This window comes from Neophocaena asiaeorientalis, unplaced genomic scaffold (genome assembly GCF_003031525.2).
Source record: "Neophocaena asiaeorientalis asiaeorientalis breed wild unplaced genomic scaffold, Neophocaena_asiaeorientalis_V1.1 scaffold182, whole genome shotgun sequence".
Lineage (NCBI taxonomy): Eukaryota > Metazoa > Chordata > Mammalia > Artiodactyla > Phocoenidae > Neophocaena > Neophocaena asiaeorientalis.
Window position 1 is genome coordinate 1,540,111 of NW_020174648.1, and position 16,094 is coordinate 1,556,204.

Sequence of the window (16,094 nt, forward strand, 5' to 3'; positions counted from 1 at the left end):
TATATATATATAACACCATACATATTATTTTGCAACATGTCTTTTTCACTCAAAAATCTATTGTTATCACCTTTTCATATATTACCTATGTTTCTACCTCTTTGTTTTAAACAGACACACAGCATTTCATTGTATGGATTTTACTCAACTAATTGAGTAATTGGAATCTACTCAACTAATTCCCTATTGTTGATATTATTTCTACTTTTTTTATTACAATAAGCAATACTATGAATCATATCCTTGCAGCTAAACCCTTGAAATATATCCTTGTGATTAATGTCTAAAAATGGAAATGTTGTACACATACATCTTTTAGGGCTTTTGATATGTATCACCAAACTGCCCTCTAAATGCACACTCAATACATTTGAGCGCTTGTTTCCCAGAACATGTTGCTCTTTTAGGAGATTTTTTTGGCATCGGTTTTAAAAGACTTGATATACAATCAACTGAGTGTTTTCATGTAAGAAAATTATTCCTGATTTTTTTTTTTACAAAAGGATTTACAACAAGATTCCTTTAAATTGTGAGTTCTTTAGTGTATTTAATACAAACTCCATAATTTAAAAAAAAAACACGTCTATTTTGATTAAAGGGCGAGCCTACTACTCTTTCTCCTTACCATCATCTTATGCTGAGAAAATACCCTTTGAACATATTTAGCTCCTCTATCCTCATGTGGGAAAGGAACCCAAGAATCAGGGTTGTCATCCAAATTTTTTTTCTGCCTAGGTTGTAACCAAAGACATGTTTGTAATGGAGATAGATGCCATCTGCTACTACCGAATGGAAAATGCCTCTCTTCTCCTAAGCAGTCTTGCTCATGTGTCCAAAGCAGTCCAATTCCTTGTGCAGACCACCATGAAGCGTCTCCTAGCACATCGATCCCTCACTGAAATTCTTCTAGAGAGGAAGAGCATTGCACAAGATGTAAAGGTACTTAGATGAATTTAACACCAAGTATGCTGAAGTATCCCTTTATCTTTTATTCCTTTCTTCATTGGCCATTTACTGAATCTTCCATGTGCCATGCATTCAAAGATACCGTCCTGTAAGGAGCTGACAGTTAAGAGGTTGCCAAATTGACCCTGAGCCAATCATAGTCCCCAATCTGTGCTGACTAGTCAGTCATTGCCACAGTTTTTGTTCTCAAAACAAATAGTGGCTTTAGACTCATTGTAAAGTGCCCACATAGCACAAGGTGGTGGGGGTGGCAGCTGGCAGGGGTGGTGGGGCTGGACAGGGTGGGTTGGTGGGACACAGAGATGATAAGGAATGCATCTTGGGACCTTACAGTCTAGTTGGGGAAACAAGCAAAGTTAGATAATGATAAGTTCAAATAAGACTTTCAGATGAAAAGAGGTAAGATGTCACAGACCCTTATGTGATTCATTACCCAATCCATCACCTAGATTTGATTGAGTTGGAATGATAGGAGGGAGAGAAAAGCAAGAGCTGCCTCACAAGCAGCAGCGTCTAGGCCGCAGGCAGCAAGCTCAGCGACCTTGCCCACAACCAGGGTAGGCATCTTCACTTCTTACCAAGACAAGTTGGCAAAGGTATTCAGAAGAGAGACGAGAACAAAGCAGCATTCTAGGCAGCTGGCCAGTCGGGTGGCAATTACCACCAGTGACGGAGCCTGTCATTGAGGCCATGAGGCACCCAAGCCCAGAACTGAGTTCGGAGTCTGGCTGAAGGAAGACCTCAATAGAAGGAACTAAGGATCGAAGGCATTGATAATGATTGTGCCTGATGGGGCCTGAGCAGACACAGCTGAGAAAATGAGGTAACCAAATGTTCGTGACATGTCCAATTCATCACTGATAAAACTGGGACTAGCATCCTAGTGGAAAAAGGAAGAATTCGGGAAATAAGAGAAGCTGAAAGGAGAAGAAGTTAGAACAAGTAGACACAGGGGAGTTTCTGCTCTGGAATTTAAAAACCACTCACGTTGCTCCCCTCTGCCGTCCCTTCAGCCTCTCTTCCTGTTCATCCCTCCCCTCCAAAGGATAAAGGATAAGGTCCAGACACGACATTCAAGCTTGCCCTTGTTATGTTGAATTATAATTTATGCATTTACACATTTTTCTTCCCATACCATGAACTCCATAACGTCAGGGGTCATATTTTATTCCTCTTTTGTCCTCAGTACCTGGCATGGGGCTGTTACACAGCAGTCAGATACTGGGTTTTTGGATGAGTGGATAAATGACCCAACTGTTGTAGCCTCACCTCTTGCTGTCCTTCCCCCAGTGTATCTAATCCTCCAGCGGACTTAGTGTTTCTCCAGTGTTCAGTGTGTCTATGCTTCCATGCCTGCTCTTAGGCTGTTCCTCTGTACCAAATATTTCCCTTTTCCCTACAGGCAAAATCATATTGTTCTTTAAGATGTCACCTCCTCTATGAAGTCTTTTTCAACATTCCTTCCTCCCATCAACCCCCTAAATTAGTCTTATCAGGGTTCCCAATGCACTAACTATTTATCTAGCCACCAAGAAATCATCAGAAATAAGTTAAAAAGGAAAAAGAGTATGGCCCGCATATTGCTCCATGCCCTGCCCCCCTTTCCAGAACACACAATCCATTTTCTTCCCACTCCTGGGATGGGGAGGTGGGGAAGATGCGTGCCACCAACAGGAAGTGAAAGCACCTGTAAATGAATATTATATGGAAGAGAATATCATACGAGAGAGAGACTAAAGATTTTGGTTCTCTAATAAATGCATTTTAGAACAAATTTAACAAATATACCATCTCTATTATTTCCTATTGCTTCTGTAACAAATTACCACAAACTTGATGGCTTAAACCACCACCAATTTAACCTTACAGTTTTTAAAAAATATATCTATTTATTTATTGGCTGCGTCGGGTCTTAGTAGCGGTGCACAAGCTCTTGGTTGTGGCGCACGGGCTTAGCTGCCCTGCAGCACGTGGGATCCTAGTACTCTGACCAGGGATCGAACCCGCGTTCCCTGCATTGGAAGGCGGATTCACTACCACTGGACCACCAGGGAAGTCCCAACCTTACAGTTTTGAAGGCCAGAAGTCCAAAAGAAGTTTTACTGGGCCAGAGTCAAGGTGTCAGTCAGCAGGACTGGTTCCTTCTGGAGATTTTGAGAGGAGAATTCATTTCCTTGCCTTTTTCAGCTTCAGGTGGCCACCTGCATTCTTTAGATCATGGCCCCTTCCTCCATCTTAAAAGCACAGCACTCCAACCTCTGCTTCCATCATCACACCACCTTCTCCTCTTCTGAAGCCAGATGTCCCTCCACTTCCCTCTTATAAGGACACTTGCAGTGGCTTTCAGGGCCCACCAGCAAGATCCAGGATAAACTCCCCATTTCAACAGCCTGGAACTTAATTGCATCTGCAAAGTCTCTTTTGGGGTAACACTCACAGGTTCCAGGGATTAGGGCATGGATGTCTTTAGGAGCCATTAGTCAGCCTACCACACCATCTTTAATTCCACAAATATTTGTTGAGTGGCACTGTGCAAATTAAACAACTTTTGCAAGGCCCTATAATGTTAAAACAAAACAGGGAAGTACATAATGTCCTTTCAGAAGAAATGTGCTTTCTCAGTGCAACGGCCATTGGTGCATAGGGGTGCTCTCCTCCCACCCAGAGGTTCTTACATCTAAACTCTTCCCTCCACAGGTTGCCTTGGATGCAGTGACCTGTATTTGGGGAATCAAAGTGGAGAGAACAGAAATGTGGGTAGGAAATTAACCAGGAAGAACAATATGATAAAGGGAGATATTTTGGTTTTATTTAAAAACTTCTATTTGAAAAATTGTTTTCATTGAATGAGTACTGTAGCCATATTAGCATAAATTTGGAAGAAAGAAAAAAATTTACCTATTATCTCATAGCCACAACATAACCACTGTAACATCTGGGCAAATTACTTTCATATTTCTATGGATTTAAACCTTTTTTAAAGATAAAATTCACATAACATAAAACTCACCACTTTTAACCATTTTAAATTACAACTCAGTGTTTTTTAGTATATTCACAGAGTGATGCAACCACCACTACCATCTAATTTCAGAATATTTTTATCATCTCCAAAAGAAAGTCTGCATCCACTAAGCAGGAATTCTTCATTGCCTCCTCAACCCCTAGCCCCTGACAACCACTAATCTACTCTCTGTCTCTCTGGATTTGGCTATTCCAGGAATTTAATATAAATATTATAATCACACAATCCGTGGCCTTTTCAGCCTGGCTTCCTTCACTTACCTTAATGTTTTCAGCATCCAACCATGGTGTAGCATGAATCAGTACTTCATTCCTTTCTATGGTCGAATACTTTTCTATTGTTCAGCTGGCTATACCACATTTTGTTTATCTACTCATCAGTTGATGGACATTTGGGTTGTTTCCACTTTGGGACCATTATGAATCATGCTGCAATGAACATTCATGTGCAAGTTTTCGTGTGAACATGTTTTCACTTCCCTTGGGTATATACCTAGGGGTGGAATTACTGGATCATACGGTAACTCCATATTTAACTTTCTGAGGAACTGCCCATTTTTCTATCTATGTATTTTTTTATAGTTACAATCAGGGGGAAAATACAATTTTGTATCTTTCATGCAATACGTTAAGTATTGTTCTCATTTGGTCAGTTCTACCCTTTTCAAAATCAGTTCTCTTTTATAAACTTAGATGACTTCCCTCATTATTAATAGTCCGGCTCTTCAAGGCTGTTCTTCATTATTGAAGTTTAACAGCCGGGATTTAGCTTAAACTTTAAGTGGGAAAATGTTCGTAGTATATCAACACAAAATTTGTTTCACTTGTAAAGAGAAAACCATAACTCTACTATAGCATCAATGATAAGAAAAATCAGCATTTGAGGCACTGCCCTGAAGCTGCTCTTCCCTGCCCACTGTCTGCGCAGAGGTCGGGGGCCACACACGCTGCTAAATCAGAATTCGCTGTGCGTCGTGAAATGACAGCAGAGAAGGTGGCAGGTCTGTACGAAAGCCCCGGCTGCTAAAAGCAGCGCTGCACACCTACCTACCCATGCCCTTTCTCTTTCAGTAAGGATGTGAGGTTGCCAGCCGGGCTGCAGCACTCGCTGGCAGTGGAGGCCGAAGCACAGAGACAGGCCAAAGTGCGGGTGAGCCAGCCCCGAGCAGGCCGTCCTCCTGCACAGCTGCTCCTTGAGGATCACCAGAGAATCCAAAAGAAGGCCTCCTCATGGAGAACATTTCCCCTTCGCTCCTCACCTATTCATCCAGGCACTGGGGGGAATCTGGCTTGTGCCCACACCACTCTATTAAAATTGCTCTCCTCAAGTGTGTTAACAGCCTCCTAACTGACCAATGTAAGGTCTCTTTTCCTGTTACTCCCTCTCTCTGAAGTTATTAGTAACAGTGACCTTCTCCTCCTTGAATCTTGCCTTCTCCCTCTCCCTAAAGGCATCTCCCCACGCTCCATCCCTCTTCTCTAGCACTGGCATCTTTCCCTGGGTAATAGCAGTCACCTGTCACCTCTAGGTTAATGACACCCCGACCTGTATCCCTAGCTCTGCACAAGCTCTGGAGGGACAACCATGATCAGGGCCCAATTCCCTCCACGCCAGAGCTGAGAGAAGGCTGTGCTACTCATGGCCTCTACTCAGGCATGCCAGGGAGAAGATGTGGCTGCCGGCAGCTCCTGAGGATTGAGGTGTGGGTGGGAAGGGTGTTGGGAAGAGAAAATGAGGACTGGAGGGGAGGTGGATTTCCCTTAAAGAACAAAACGTACGTAAAGAAAAACCCCTAACTATGTAAGAGGGTGGATAACTTTGGAGCTTTGATGGAGGAAGAAGGCAGTCCTCTGGGCAGAGTTGCTTCTAGATCTCTGAGTCCAGTGCCCTTTGCCCACTTTAAGGTGACAGTTGGGTGGTGAGCTTCATGCTTTCTCTTCTGAAATGCTAACCTGAGCTGGGAGTCATTCTTTCAGGATTCCATGTCTTTGCCTGGAATGCTGGCCAACCTTTCCTCTAAACGGCAAAATCCTACTACTCTTCCAAGGCCCACCAGACATAGTAACTCCCCTAACACTTCCTCTATACTTGTCATGGCCCTTAAAAACTTCTACCCTAAATTACAATTAACAGCGTAATCTCCCTGCCTAAATCAAGATCCTTAAGAACAAAAGATAGTCTGCTCACCTGTCACACAGTAGATACTAGTGCTTGTTTGTTGAGTCACACTAAGTAGGATTAAAACCTTCGTGGAGTGAAGAAGAAAAATCACTTTGCTTTTCTTCACATCCCCTGTCTAGATGATCGCTGCGGAAGGGGAGAAGGCTGCGTCCGAGTCCCTGAGGATGGCAGCCGAGATTCTATCGGGCACTCCAGCTGCTGTTCAGCTTCGGTACCTCCACACCCTGCAATCCTTGTCCACAGAGAAGCCTTCCACAGTGGTTTTACCTTTGCCATTTGACTTGCTAAATTTCCTGTCTTCTCCAAGCAGTAGAACTCAAGGAAGCATCCCTTTACCAAATCCTTCCAAACCTGTTGAGCCACTGAACCCTAAAAAGAAAGACTCTCCCATGTTATAGGAGGAAACAAGGATAATGTGACTGCAAAGAGGGCTGCCATATAACAGCTACAGCCCTAAGCAAGGCCCCCTGTCCTCACTTCCTGCCCTTTGGTTGCCATGTGGAATGCCCTTGGAATGTATGAAGTCACAATGCAGCAACACACGAGAAGACAGTGAAATCATGTAATGACAGAGAAGCCATATAACATGCTTAGGTGGATCATCTAACCAGAGTAATTATGGGAAAGAGCTTTAGCCAGCATTCTACTTTGGAAAGAATTTTGAGTCTATATGTGGCTAAATTTTGACTTCAGATGTAGTTCAAATGTCCTTTTCGCTGTATGCCCTCTGGCCCCTTTGGCAAGGTCTTTGTTGCTCCCACAGCCCTTTCTACATGTCCCTATCATTATGCTTATCACACTCTGTTGTAATCTTGAGATGCAGGCTTCTCTCCAACTCTCCACGCAAGTGGCACTTCCGTGTTTCTGAGTGAATGAAAGAAAAAGAGATGTACTTGGGCTGGATATAAAATTTACACCTAATTAAAGAACTTAAAAGGAATTATTTTTATAGAGACTCTTTTTTTAAAGTAGAGAAATAAAAGGACAAAAACATTTATCTGGTACATGTGGCTTAAAATCTGAGGAAGCATCACGATAAATATGGGGCTGATGTATTTTCAGGGTTGGCCCATACCCATCCCAGTGTACTGGTTTATTGGAGTTAAGGTGGCATCAAGGGTTGCTGGTCACTTTTCACCCCCACATGGATGGTTCCTGATTTCAGGTTGGCAAATGTTGGCAAGAGCAATGAAGGAGGAGGTAGGGCAATGCTGGTTCAGGCATAACCAGAGGCAGGAACAGAACAATAAGTGAATGCCAGGGTAGTAATGCAACAATGGCCTTTATGACCCTTAATAATTCCTTATAGCAAGGTTCTTTTTGTCAAAGGCAGATTTGCCTATATATCTGAGTGTCTGTGGTATCACCCATTGGTTGGTCTCCTCTGATGTCTGTCTCTAGTCAACATTTAAATTGCTCATTACCTTGCAGAGGCACCTTCCAGATCTGCTTGAGTAATCTATGGTATCTTTAGGTACTTCCCAGCTGTTAAGGTAGGAGGGCTTAATGGGAAAGAATAATGGGGATAAGCTGCTATGAAACTGTGTGCTAGGTGAAAAAGGGTATAATGAATAGTCAAAGGCAAATTCTTCACAGACCAGTTAGGTGAGTTGATAGTGTTGTCCACAAGGTCCTAGCAGTAGAAATCTTCTCTTGAGACCCAGGTGCTGTATTCCAACTGGTTACTGATTTTGAAATGACAGGTAGAGGACAAACTGAACAGTATAATCCAAATCTAGGACACATACAGTTTGTCGCTGGAAATTTACTTTAACATTAACAGAGTGGCAGTGTCTGAGTCAGTTCAGGCTGCTATAACAGAATTCCATAGACTGGGTGGTTTATAAACCACAGAAATTTATTTCTTACAGTTCTGGAGCCTGGAAAGTATAAGATCAAGATGCCAGCAGATTTGGCATCTTGTGAGGGCTCACTTCCTGGTTCATAGCCAGCCATCTTCTCACTATATCCTCACATGGCATAAGGGGGAAGAGTGTTCTTGGGGGTCTCTTTTATAAAGGCACTAGCCCCATTCATGAAGGCTCCACCATCATGACCTAATCACCTACCAAACACTAATACCATCAGCTCCTAATACCTACCTCCTAATACCATCACACTGAAGGTTAGGATTTCAACATATGAATTTGGGGGGTGGGGTGGGGGGAGGACACAAACATCCAGTCTATTGCAGGCTGTAAGCTGATAAAAGAGATAACATATTCTAACTTGGTATTGGAGTACACCACAACAAAACAACATGGTTGTAAGAGTGGAACAAGTCTATGACAATGGTATTCCAGGGCATTTGGGGATTGACAGTGACTCTGGTCTAGACCTGCATTTATTGCGCAGGCATGGGACTTAAGGGCTGGTGTACTGCAGGTTGTTGGACTCCAAATCACCAGAAAGAGGTCATCCTTTTTTACAGAACTAGAACAAATAATCCTAAAATGTACATGGAACCACAAAAGACCCAGAATTGCCAAAGCAACCCTGAGAAAAAAGAACAACGCTGGTGGCATAACCCTCCCAGACTTCAGACTATACTATCAAGCTCCAGTAATCAAAACAGTGTGGTACTGACACAAAAATAGACACATAGATCAATGGAACAGGATAGAAAGCCCAGAAATAAACCCATGTACCTATGGTCAATTAACCTTCAACAAGAGAGGCAAGAATATACAATGGGGAAAAGACAGTCTCTTCAACAAGTGGTGTTGGGAAAGCTGGACAGCTACGTGTAAATCAATGAAATTAGAAAACTCCCTCACACCACATACAAAAATAAAGTCAAAATGGTTTAAAGACCTAAATGTAAGACATGACACCATAAAACTCCTATAAGAGAATATAGGCAAAAAATTATTTGACATAAATCATAGCAATATTTTCTTAGATCAGTCTCCCAAGGCAAAAGAAATAAAAGCAAAAATAAACAAATGGGACCTAATCGAATTTAAAAGCTTTTGCACAGCCAGTGAAACCATCAACAAACTGAAGAGACAACCTATGGAATGGGAGAAAATATCTGCAAATGATGAGACCAACAAGGGGTTAATAACCAAAACAGTGAAACAGCTCATACAACTCAAAAAAAACAGAGAGGGTCATCCTAAAGGGGCTTAGCAGGCCTACCTTAGAAATTTAAGGGCAACCCCAGCTCACCAGCATATCAGGGTAATGCTGGAGCTCTGCAGTTTGGACTCCCCTATATCTGGGAGGCCTAGCAGGTCATTCTGCCAATGCCTCTGTGCTCCATATTCTTGGGGATCATGTCTGGATGATAAAGTATGTTCCTCCTCATTAGATTGCTCCTGGCTGCTACAATGTTCTTTGGCAGAGTCTATCAGGACTGTGCAGGTTCTGATGTCCTCTAGAATTTTGGCTTGTGTGTCAATGCCATTGCTGAGTATTTGAGCTGAGCAATTAAGTAGAGAATGTAGAAGTCAAATCCCTTCAAAGAGGGTTCATCAACTGTGCTTCTAGCTTTTCCTGAGCTTGGAGAGGAAAAGTAGCACTGTAACTGAGAGCTTGGACTCTGCTGTCAGATATACCAGATTTGATCCAGACTCTGTAACTTATTAGATGTTTAACCTTGGACATGCAACTTATCCTGACATAAATGGGGATAAAAGTAGAACCCACCTCACAGAGTTGTTGTGACTAAATGCGATAATACATGTGAAGTGCTTAGCACAGTGCTTACATGAGATAAATGCTCAATAAATCATGACTATTACTATGTTTCTGGTTTTAGCCCAGTAGCTCTAAATGACAGTAATTGGGCTCATCCAAATGGGAGCCTGGCCTCGTATACAGGTTGTTGTCCCCATGCTTCAAAGGTAGCCCCAATGGTTAGGAGCTCCTGTCCCCAGGGTGGTTGTTCTTGGACAGAACCAGCTTAAGAGGTTGTATATGAGGTCTCCTGTATTAGAATCCTCCCCACAATATTTCAAGCATTTGTTTCAAAGGTGTAGAGCTCTTCAGCACGATAGTAAAGCAAAATCTAGACAGAAGAGAGGAGTTTCTTCTCTTGATGAGCAATAGTTCTGGCCAGAAATCAGATACACTCTTCTTTCTTACCTGGGTTTGACTATTTGGGTGGCCAGAGCGGAAAATGGGAATGGATTACCAGCTGTACCTTGTGAACTTCAGGATCTGCTGGACATCTGGGATGGAAATATCTTGTCTGCCAAAGAGCAGTTTGCCTTGGTGAGACAGATGATGGGAACTGTTAATCTTATCTTCAGACTTTCAAAATTGTTTCTCACAGCTGGCCTAGAGATAGCCTGAAGTATGCCTCTGTCAGATCAGGGGCTCATGGAACCCAACCCCTGCAAGTACAAGAGGATGCCCTCCAAACAAAAGCCACTGCAATCCAGAAAGGCATGCAGGAGCCCTTTCACCAGCCATTCCAGAACAACAGGAACACTGCCCAGGCCAAATGACATTGCTGTGTACTGGGATTGTCTTGGGAGTGTCTGGAAGGCTGCCTTCACTGGTCTTGCTCTCAGATGCACCATCTAAGAAGTCCTGCTTTCTGAAAAACTGTACGTGGCAGGGCCCATCTTTGAGGTCAGGGGGATTGGTGGACTTGCTCAACAGTCCTGAATAGGAGATTGTCTTGAGGCTGTGGCAGACCTGGCTGGAATGAACTCTCCATTCTCCTGAGGCAGAGGTAGAAGTCCTGATGAATTCTAGACACTGCTTCCCATCTATATGGCTACAGAGGACCTCAGCCTCAGGCACAGATAGCAAGCACTCCTGTTTTGGAGGTATACAGGCCCTAGGCAACAGGGCTACAGCAGTTAGACTCCTAATTTTAGAGTAGCTCCTCTGCTTCCTGTGGGAAAATGTTTGCTGGTAGGTGGCACACTTATTTAAAATTCCAGAAGTGGGCAAACAGTGCTCTAGAGATTTGGGGCCTACAAGCAGAATTCTCAGCAGTCTTTGAAAGTGAAATGCAAAATGTAGGTTCCCCAGGCAATATCAGAGTCACTGATCTCCAGCTAGGAAAGGCCAAGAACAAGAGGAAAGCCCAGTCAATGTGTGCCAGAAAGCACCTGACAAGTGACCTGACCACAGTCAAGTCAGTAGGACCACAGCATAGGACCAGAACTCTTGGGAGAGAATCACACAGTGCCCACATGCATGGAGTTGGTCTGGGTGTGTGATGAAGAACCAGGCCTGGTGAACTGGGGACTTGCTCCAAGTTCTAGGATTCCTAAGACACTACCACCTCGGCTTCCCAGGGACGTGGACCACATCACCACTAGGCCTGGGGACTGGTCTCCTTTAACACAAGCACAACAGCCTCACCTGGCAGCCCCACTGACAGAGAAGTGTAGCAAGAGCTCCTCTCTCCACTCTGCTCAGGAGACCACCTCAGGGTGATCTTGAGGTGTGGTAGGACTCAAGGACTATCTAAAACTTCCCACACATCAGCTACTTGGGAAAGTGGAGCTGCCCATGATAACTTTCAGGGAGCGGCAGTGCAGAGGCCTTCTCTGTAGCATACTTTTTTTTTTTTTTTAACCACCTAACATTCATGATGCCTTCCTACCAGCATCCTGATTCTCTTTGGGCATTTCCTTCCCCCATACTGTGTTCTGTCTTGGTGGAACAGTAGAGCAAGGTGTCCTTGCTTCCCTTTAAGGAAGCTAAAGAGATCCCTGAAGTCTTCTCACCATCCCTGGTACATCCATGGGGTGGTCTGTGACTACGAGGTAGCCTTTCTCCCTCATGGGACTTTAAGAATAATGTAAGGATGGAAGAAATGACTGGTGTTCGTTTGGTGGTAGCAACTGGGTGAGATGGTGAAGCAGTTCTTGCTTCTGAAATCTAAAACTACCTCATCCTATCTGTTCCTAGCCTGGTTCTTTAGGACTTTCCTTCAATCTCCTGAGCTCCCCAACGTGCTTTCAATAAATTATCCTTTCGCTTGTGGTAAGAATGGCTTTTTGTGGCTCACAACCAAACCACTCCAACTAGGTCTATGGTACCAAACATCTCATTCTAATCGTAGTGGCACCAGGCATAACTCTGACCTTTAAGACAGCCTTCCACCTGATGGAGCGGACACATTCTGAGGGGCAAGACGCTCATGTTCAGGGATGGGGGCTGCTGATTTGTATGGAAATGATGACTCATTCCTACAAAGTAGGAAATTAATTTTTTAAAAAGTAGGCTGAAATCCCACTAAAAAGCCCCAAATTTGCTAGAATCATTCAAGAATCTCTTCAGGAAAGTGAAAAGGGTAGGGCTGGCTCTGCTCCAGCAAGTGGTAACTGGAAGCACGAGCCACTAGCCTGAGCTGTGGCTTTCAGTTGGGCCATGAGCCCAGTCAGCTCATGAAGAATTTCATGTTTTCTTTCCCCAGAATTAAGAAGACATCCAGTAGGCCTTAGACTGACCCCAAACATTTTTGAGACCCACCTCACAAACACTTTGATATATGTGGGCCAAGGTGGGCCTGACCAGTGGTTGGGCTTAAACAGGGCTGAGGACTCTGGAGTCAGAGGGTTTCTGATGTTCAAGGAGCAGGCAAAGGCCTACAATTCCAGGAGATAAATCCAAAGGAACACCAAATATGCGGAGGCAAAGCAGGTGCAGAAATCTCGGAGGTGTTTGGAGCCAGGGAGAGATAAAGCAAATGCAAGTGAGCCAGGAGCAGTGAAGTAGGAGGGGCCCCTGCTGAGCGACTGCCCAGACGTCAATTTGTCATTTGCAACATATTTTTACAGCTTAGTCCATCTCTAAGCCTAGATGCATCCAGGGTCACGAACAGAGCAGATAAATGAGGCAATAAAAGTTAAAAATGGAGATTCTGGGTGAATCTTCAGCAACACTAGCCCCTGTGAAGCAAGCCATCCGAGCAATGGCCTGGTGGCCCATCGCCATTGTCAAACAATCCAGACACAGGTCCAGCAAGCTGGGGGCTCTGGCACCAATCAGCTCTGTGACCCTGGGGAGTCTTATACCCATTTGGGGCCTCTATTTCATTCTGAGAAATGGGGATAACAGTGTCTCCTCCACCTACTTTGCAGGGTTATTGTGAAGGCCAGATAAATCTTCAGAATGCCTGAAATAAGAAATCTGAAAATGCTGCAGAAACCTAAGGGCATTATCAGGATCCTCTCGTTCTCTCTCTCTTTTTTTTTTTTTTAGTTTATTTATTTTATCTATTTATTTTTGGCTGCATTAGGTCTTTGTTGCTGCACATGGGCTTTCTCTAGTTGTGGCAAGTGGGGGCTACTCTCTTCATTGCGGAGCACGGGCTCTAGGCACGTGGGCTTCAGTAATTGTAGAACGCGGGCTCAGTAGTTGTGCCTCGCCGGCTCTAGAGCATAGGGTCAGTAGTTGTGGCGCACGGGCCCAGTTACTCCATGGCATGTGGGATCTTCCCGGACCAGACCTCGAACCCATGTCTCCAGCATTGGGCAGGCAGACTCCTAACCACTGCGCCAACAGGGAAGCCCAGGATCCTCTCCTTAAATTGAAAAAATAATGCTTTTTCTTTGCCACTCTTCTCTGCAGAGTTCAAAGTCCTCAAAAAGCATTATTTTCTTGACAGAAACTGACACTTTTCATAGACTTCTGCTGGGAAATCAATTGAAGAGGCTAGAAAACCTTTGCACGGCCTATTTTTAATCTTGGAAATAAGCTAATACACCGATTCCTTACAGCCATCACTGTGACTTTTAAAGAGAAGATGTCCCTGAGTTGTCTGTCATGGCTTTTCTGGTAGCTGTTGCAAAGGGAGTCCCTTCAATCAAGCCACAATGTCAGCTCAAAAGTGCAGAGATATCTGGGGTGGGTACAGTGACAGAAGCCATGGTGAAGCCTAGTGTCCTATGTTTGCTATTTGGATTTCATCCTGTAAGTGGTTTTAGTCCGAGTTCTGGATTTAGAACCCTCCTTGCGCTGTACCTCTGAAAAGACAAAAACAATTATTGTAGTAACAATATATTTACTAAGGACTTTTAACTTTACAAAGCATTTAAAAAATTCTGTTCTGCATGAGTAAGCCCCAAGCTACAAACTATTTGCCCAAAACTTGACTCTACATTGGTTATTGGGATTGAGAATGCATTTTCTCAAAGTTTCAGTGTAGTCAGTTAGTGGGTCCTGGAAAAGAGTAGTATGTGGTCAAGGAGAGAAGAGAAAGAAGAAGAATATTTCTTCCTTCCAGTACATACCCCAAGCTTGGTGGGAAAAAAAAAAATTCAAATAGAGCTAGTATCCAGAATCCTCCCAAATCCATCACTGTAGCCCTTTTGTATCTCCTGGTCCCTCCCTCCAGTGTCCCGTGCACAGACCCTATACAAGCCCCACCCTTGGGATGGGTGCAGGAGGACTTCTGCTGTCAAGCCTGCTCTCCCTGGCTGCTCCATGACACCAAGGTTCTCAACTGGAATCCTTCCAACTGGTGCTGCTACCTTCATCCCACATTTGACAGTCACCTTGTTCACACCCTGTCTTGCCCCCATTCCTAAATCATAAGCCTCCCTTTGATCAGAGACTAAGCCATATTCATCTGTGTAAACTCCCCTCTCGATTCGTTTCTTCATTAATAACTCAGAACACAGTGATTTGCTAATTGTTAAAAATGACATAAAACAAAAATAAATGTCTTCCTACTCTATCCAAATCTCTTTACTCAGCATTCACAAGGCTCCTACCTTTGCCATATGATTTTCCATTCCTTCACTGCACAACTATCAGGAGAGAAGTGATCTCCCTGCACTAACTCATATAAATATGACCCAGTATATGCCATATGCATGTCAGACTGCTCCAGGGGTGTCTGCATTTTTTAAAGGAGCTGCCTGCTAATTCTAAGAAATGTTTAAATTGTGGGTTTTTCGGAGAAATGTTCAGGTCACCGCATGGCATGGGGATTGCCTTGCTTAGCAGCCAGTTCCCCTAAGCTTTGCAAGGCTTCTCATCCTCTACTTTTGAGCCCCTGGCAATGACTTTGATGAGGGTGTGGAGGAGGGTAAGAGTGGCAGTAACCTAAACTTGTGTAGGTTGTTTGCAGATTGGGGCCTAACTGTATATCGTTATCCTCTACCTAAAATTATCAAAACCTTTAAATTCTGGATTTAAACTAATCCCCAAGACTTTTATGGAAATGGACAAAACTAAAGTCACTCATTCCATGTTGAGGTAACCGCTCTAGTTTAACACATAGACCTTTTGTGTGGTTTGCATTACAGTATTTAGTTTTCTGTAAACTGGAAAAAGTCTAGTTTCCAGATTATCAGGATAAAATTACACCACAATAGGAGAAGATACAATTTTTTTTTTTAATTCATGAAAACCCCCTCACATATATTCAGATGTAAAGCTAAAGGATTTTCACACCTGTAATGATTAACATTTTACCAGTTCAGAGTTAACAGAAGGGGAGAAAATGGGCTCACACTCCTCCTCCCACACTGATATGATATATCATAGCTGGGCCAGAGACTGTGAGGGGTTGGCTAACTTACTGCTTTTGCTGGGGAGGCATAGGTAGAGACAGGGGTGACAGAGAAAACAGAAAGTAGATATCTGCCCAGTACTACCCCTGGCACCAGGACTTGTCCTAGGAACTGACGCAGGTTGAAGATGAAAGCAAAAATCAAAAAATAGCCTCCAATATTGGGGATATTAAGAACTGCTTGAGGGCAGATTATAGATTAATTACAGATAAGAAAATGAAGAGTTAAATTCCTTTTCCTATAGAATAAAGAAGATTATTTTCATCATAGACAATCCACTAAGTACTAAAAACTAAAGACAAAATTCCCCATAAACCTCTATCAACCAGAGACAATATATACCAATGTTTGGGCATATTTTGTTCTGTTTTTTTTTCTAGCTTTAAAATATTGTATCATATCCTGTTTCCTGCATTTGATATTTTAACATA

The 16,094-nt window shown here is 43.4% G+C and overlaps 2 protein-coding genes across 3 annotated transcripts in view; one reads left to right on the forward strand and one right to left on the reverse strand.

The window, feature by feature from the left end:
- Window positions 1-7,112, forward strand: part of NPHS2 (NPHS2 stomatin family member, podocin) — an 18,460-nt gene extending 11,348 nt beyond the window's left edge. For both annotated transcript variants that reach the window (XM_024758835.1, XM_024758836.1), the window contains exons 5-8: window positions 736-939; window positions 3,664-3,719; window positions 5,062-5,140; window positions 6,292-7,112. In XM_024758835.1, the coding sequence (XP_024614603.1) occupies window positions 736-939; window positions 3,664-3,719; window positions 5,062-5,140; window positions 6,292-6,570 (618 nt within the window). In that variant the 3' untranslated portion in view covers window positions 6,571-7,112. The remainder of the gene's footprint in view (window positions 1-735; window positions 940-3,663; window positions 3,720-5,061; window positions 5,141-6,291) is intronic.
- Window positions 7,113-13,747: 6,635 nt separating this feature from the next.
- Window positions 13,748-16,094, reverse strand: part of AXDND1 (axonemal dynein light chain domain containing 1) — a 78,864-nt gene continuing 76,517 nt past the window's right edge. Inside the window, exon 26 of the mRNA XM_024758740.1 lies at window positions 13,748-14,109. Coding sequence (XP_024614508.1) covers window positions 14,039-14,109 — 71 coding nt within the window. The 3' untranslated portion in view covers window positions 13,748-14,038. The remainder of the gene's footprint in view (window positions 14,110-16,094) is intronic.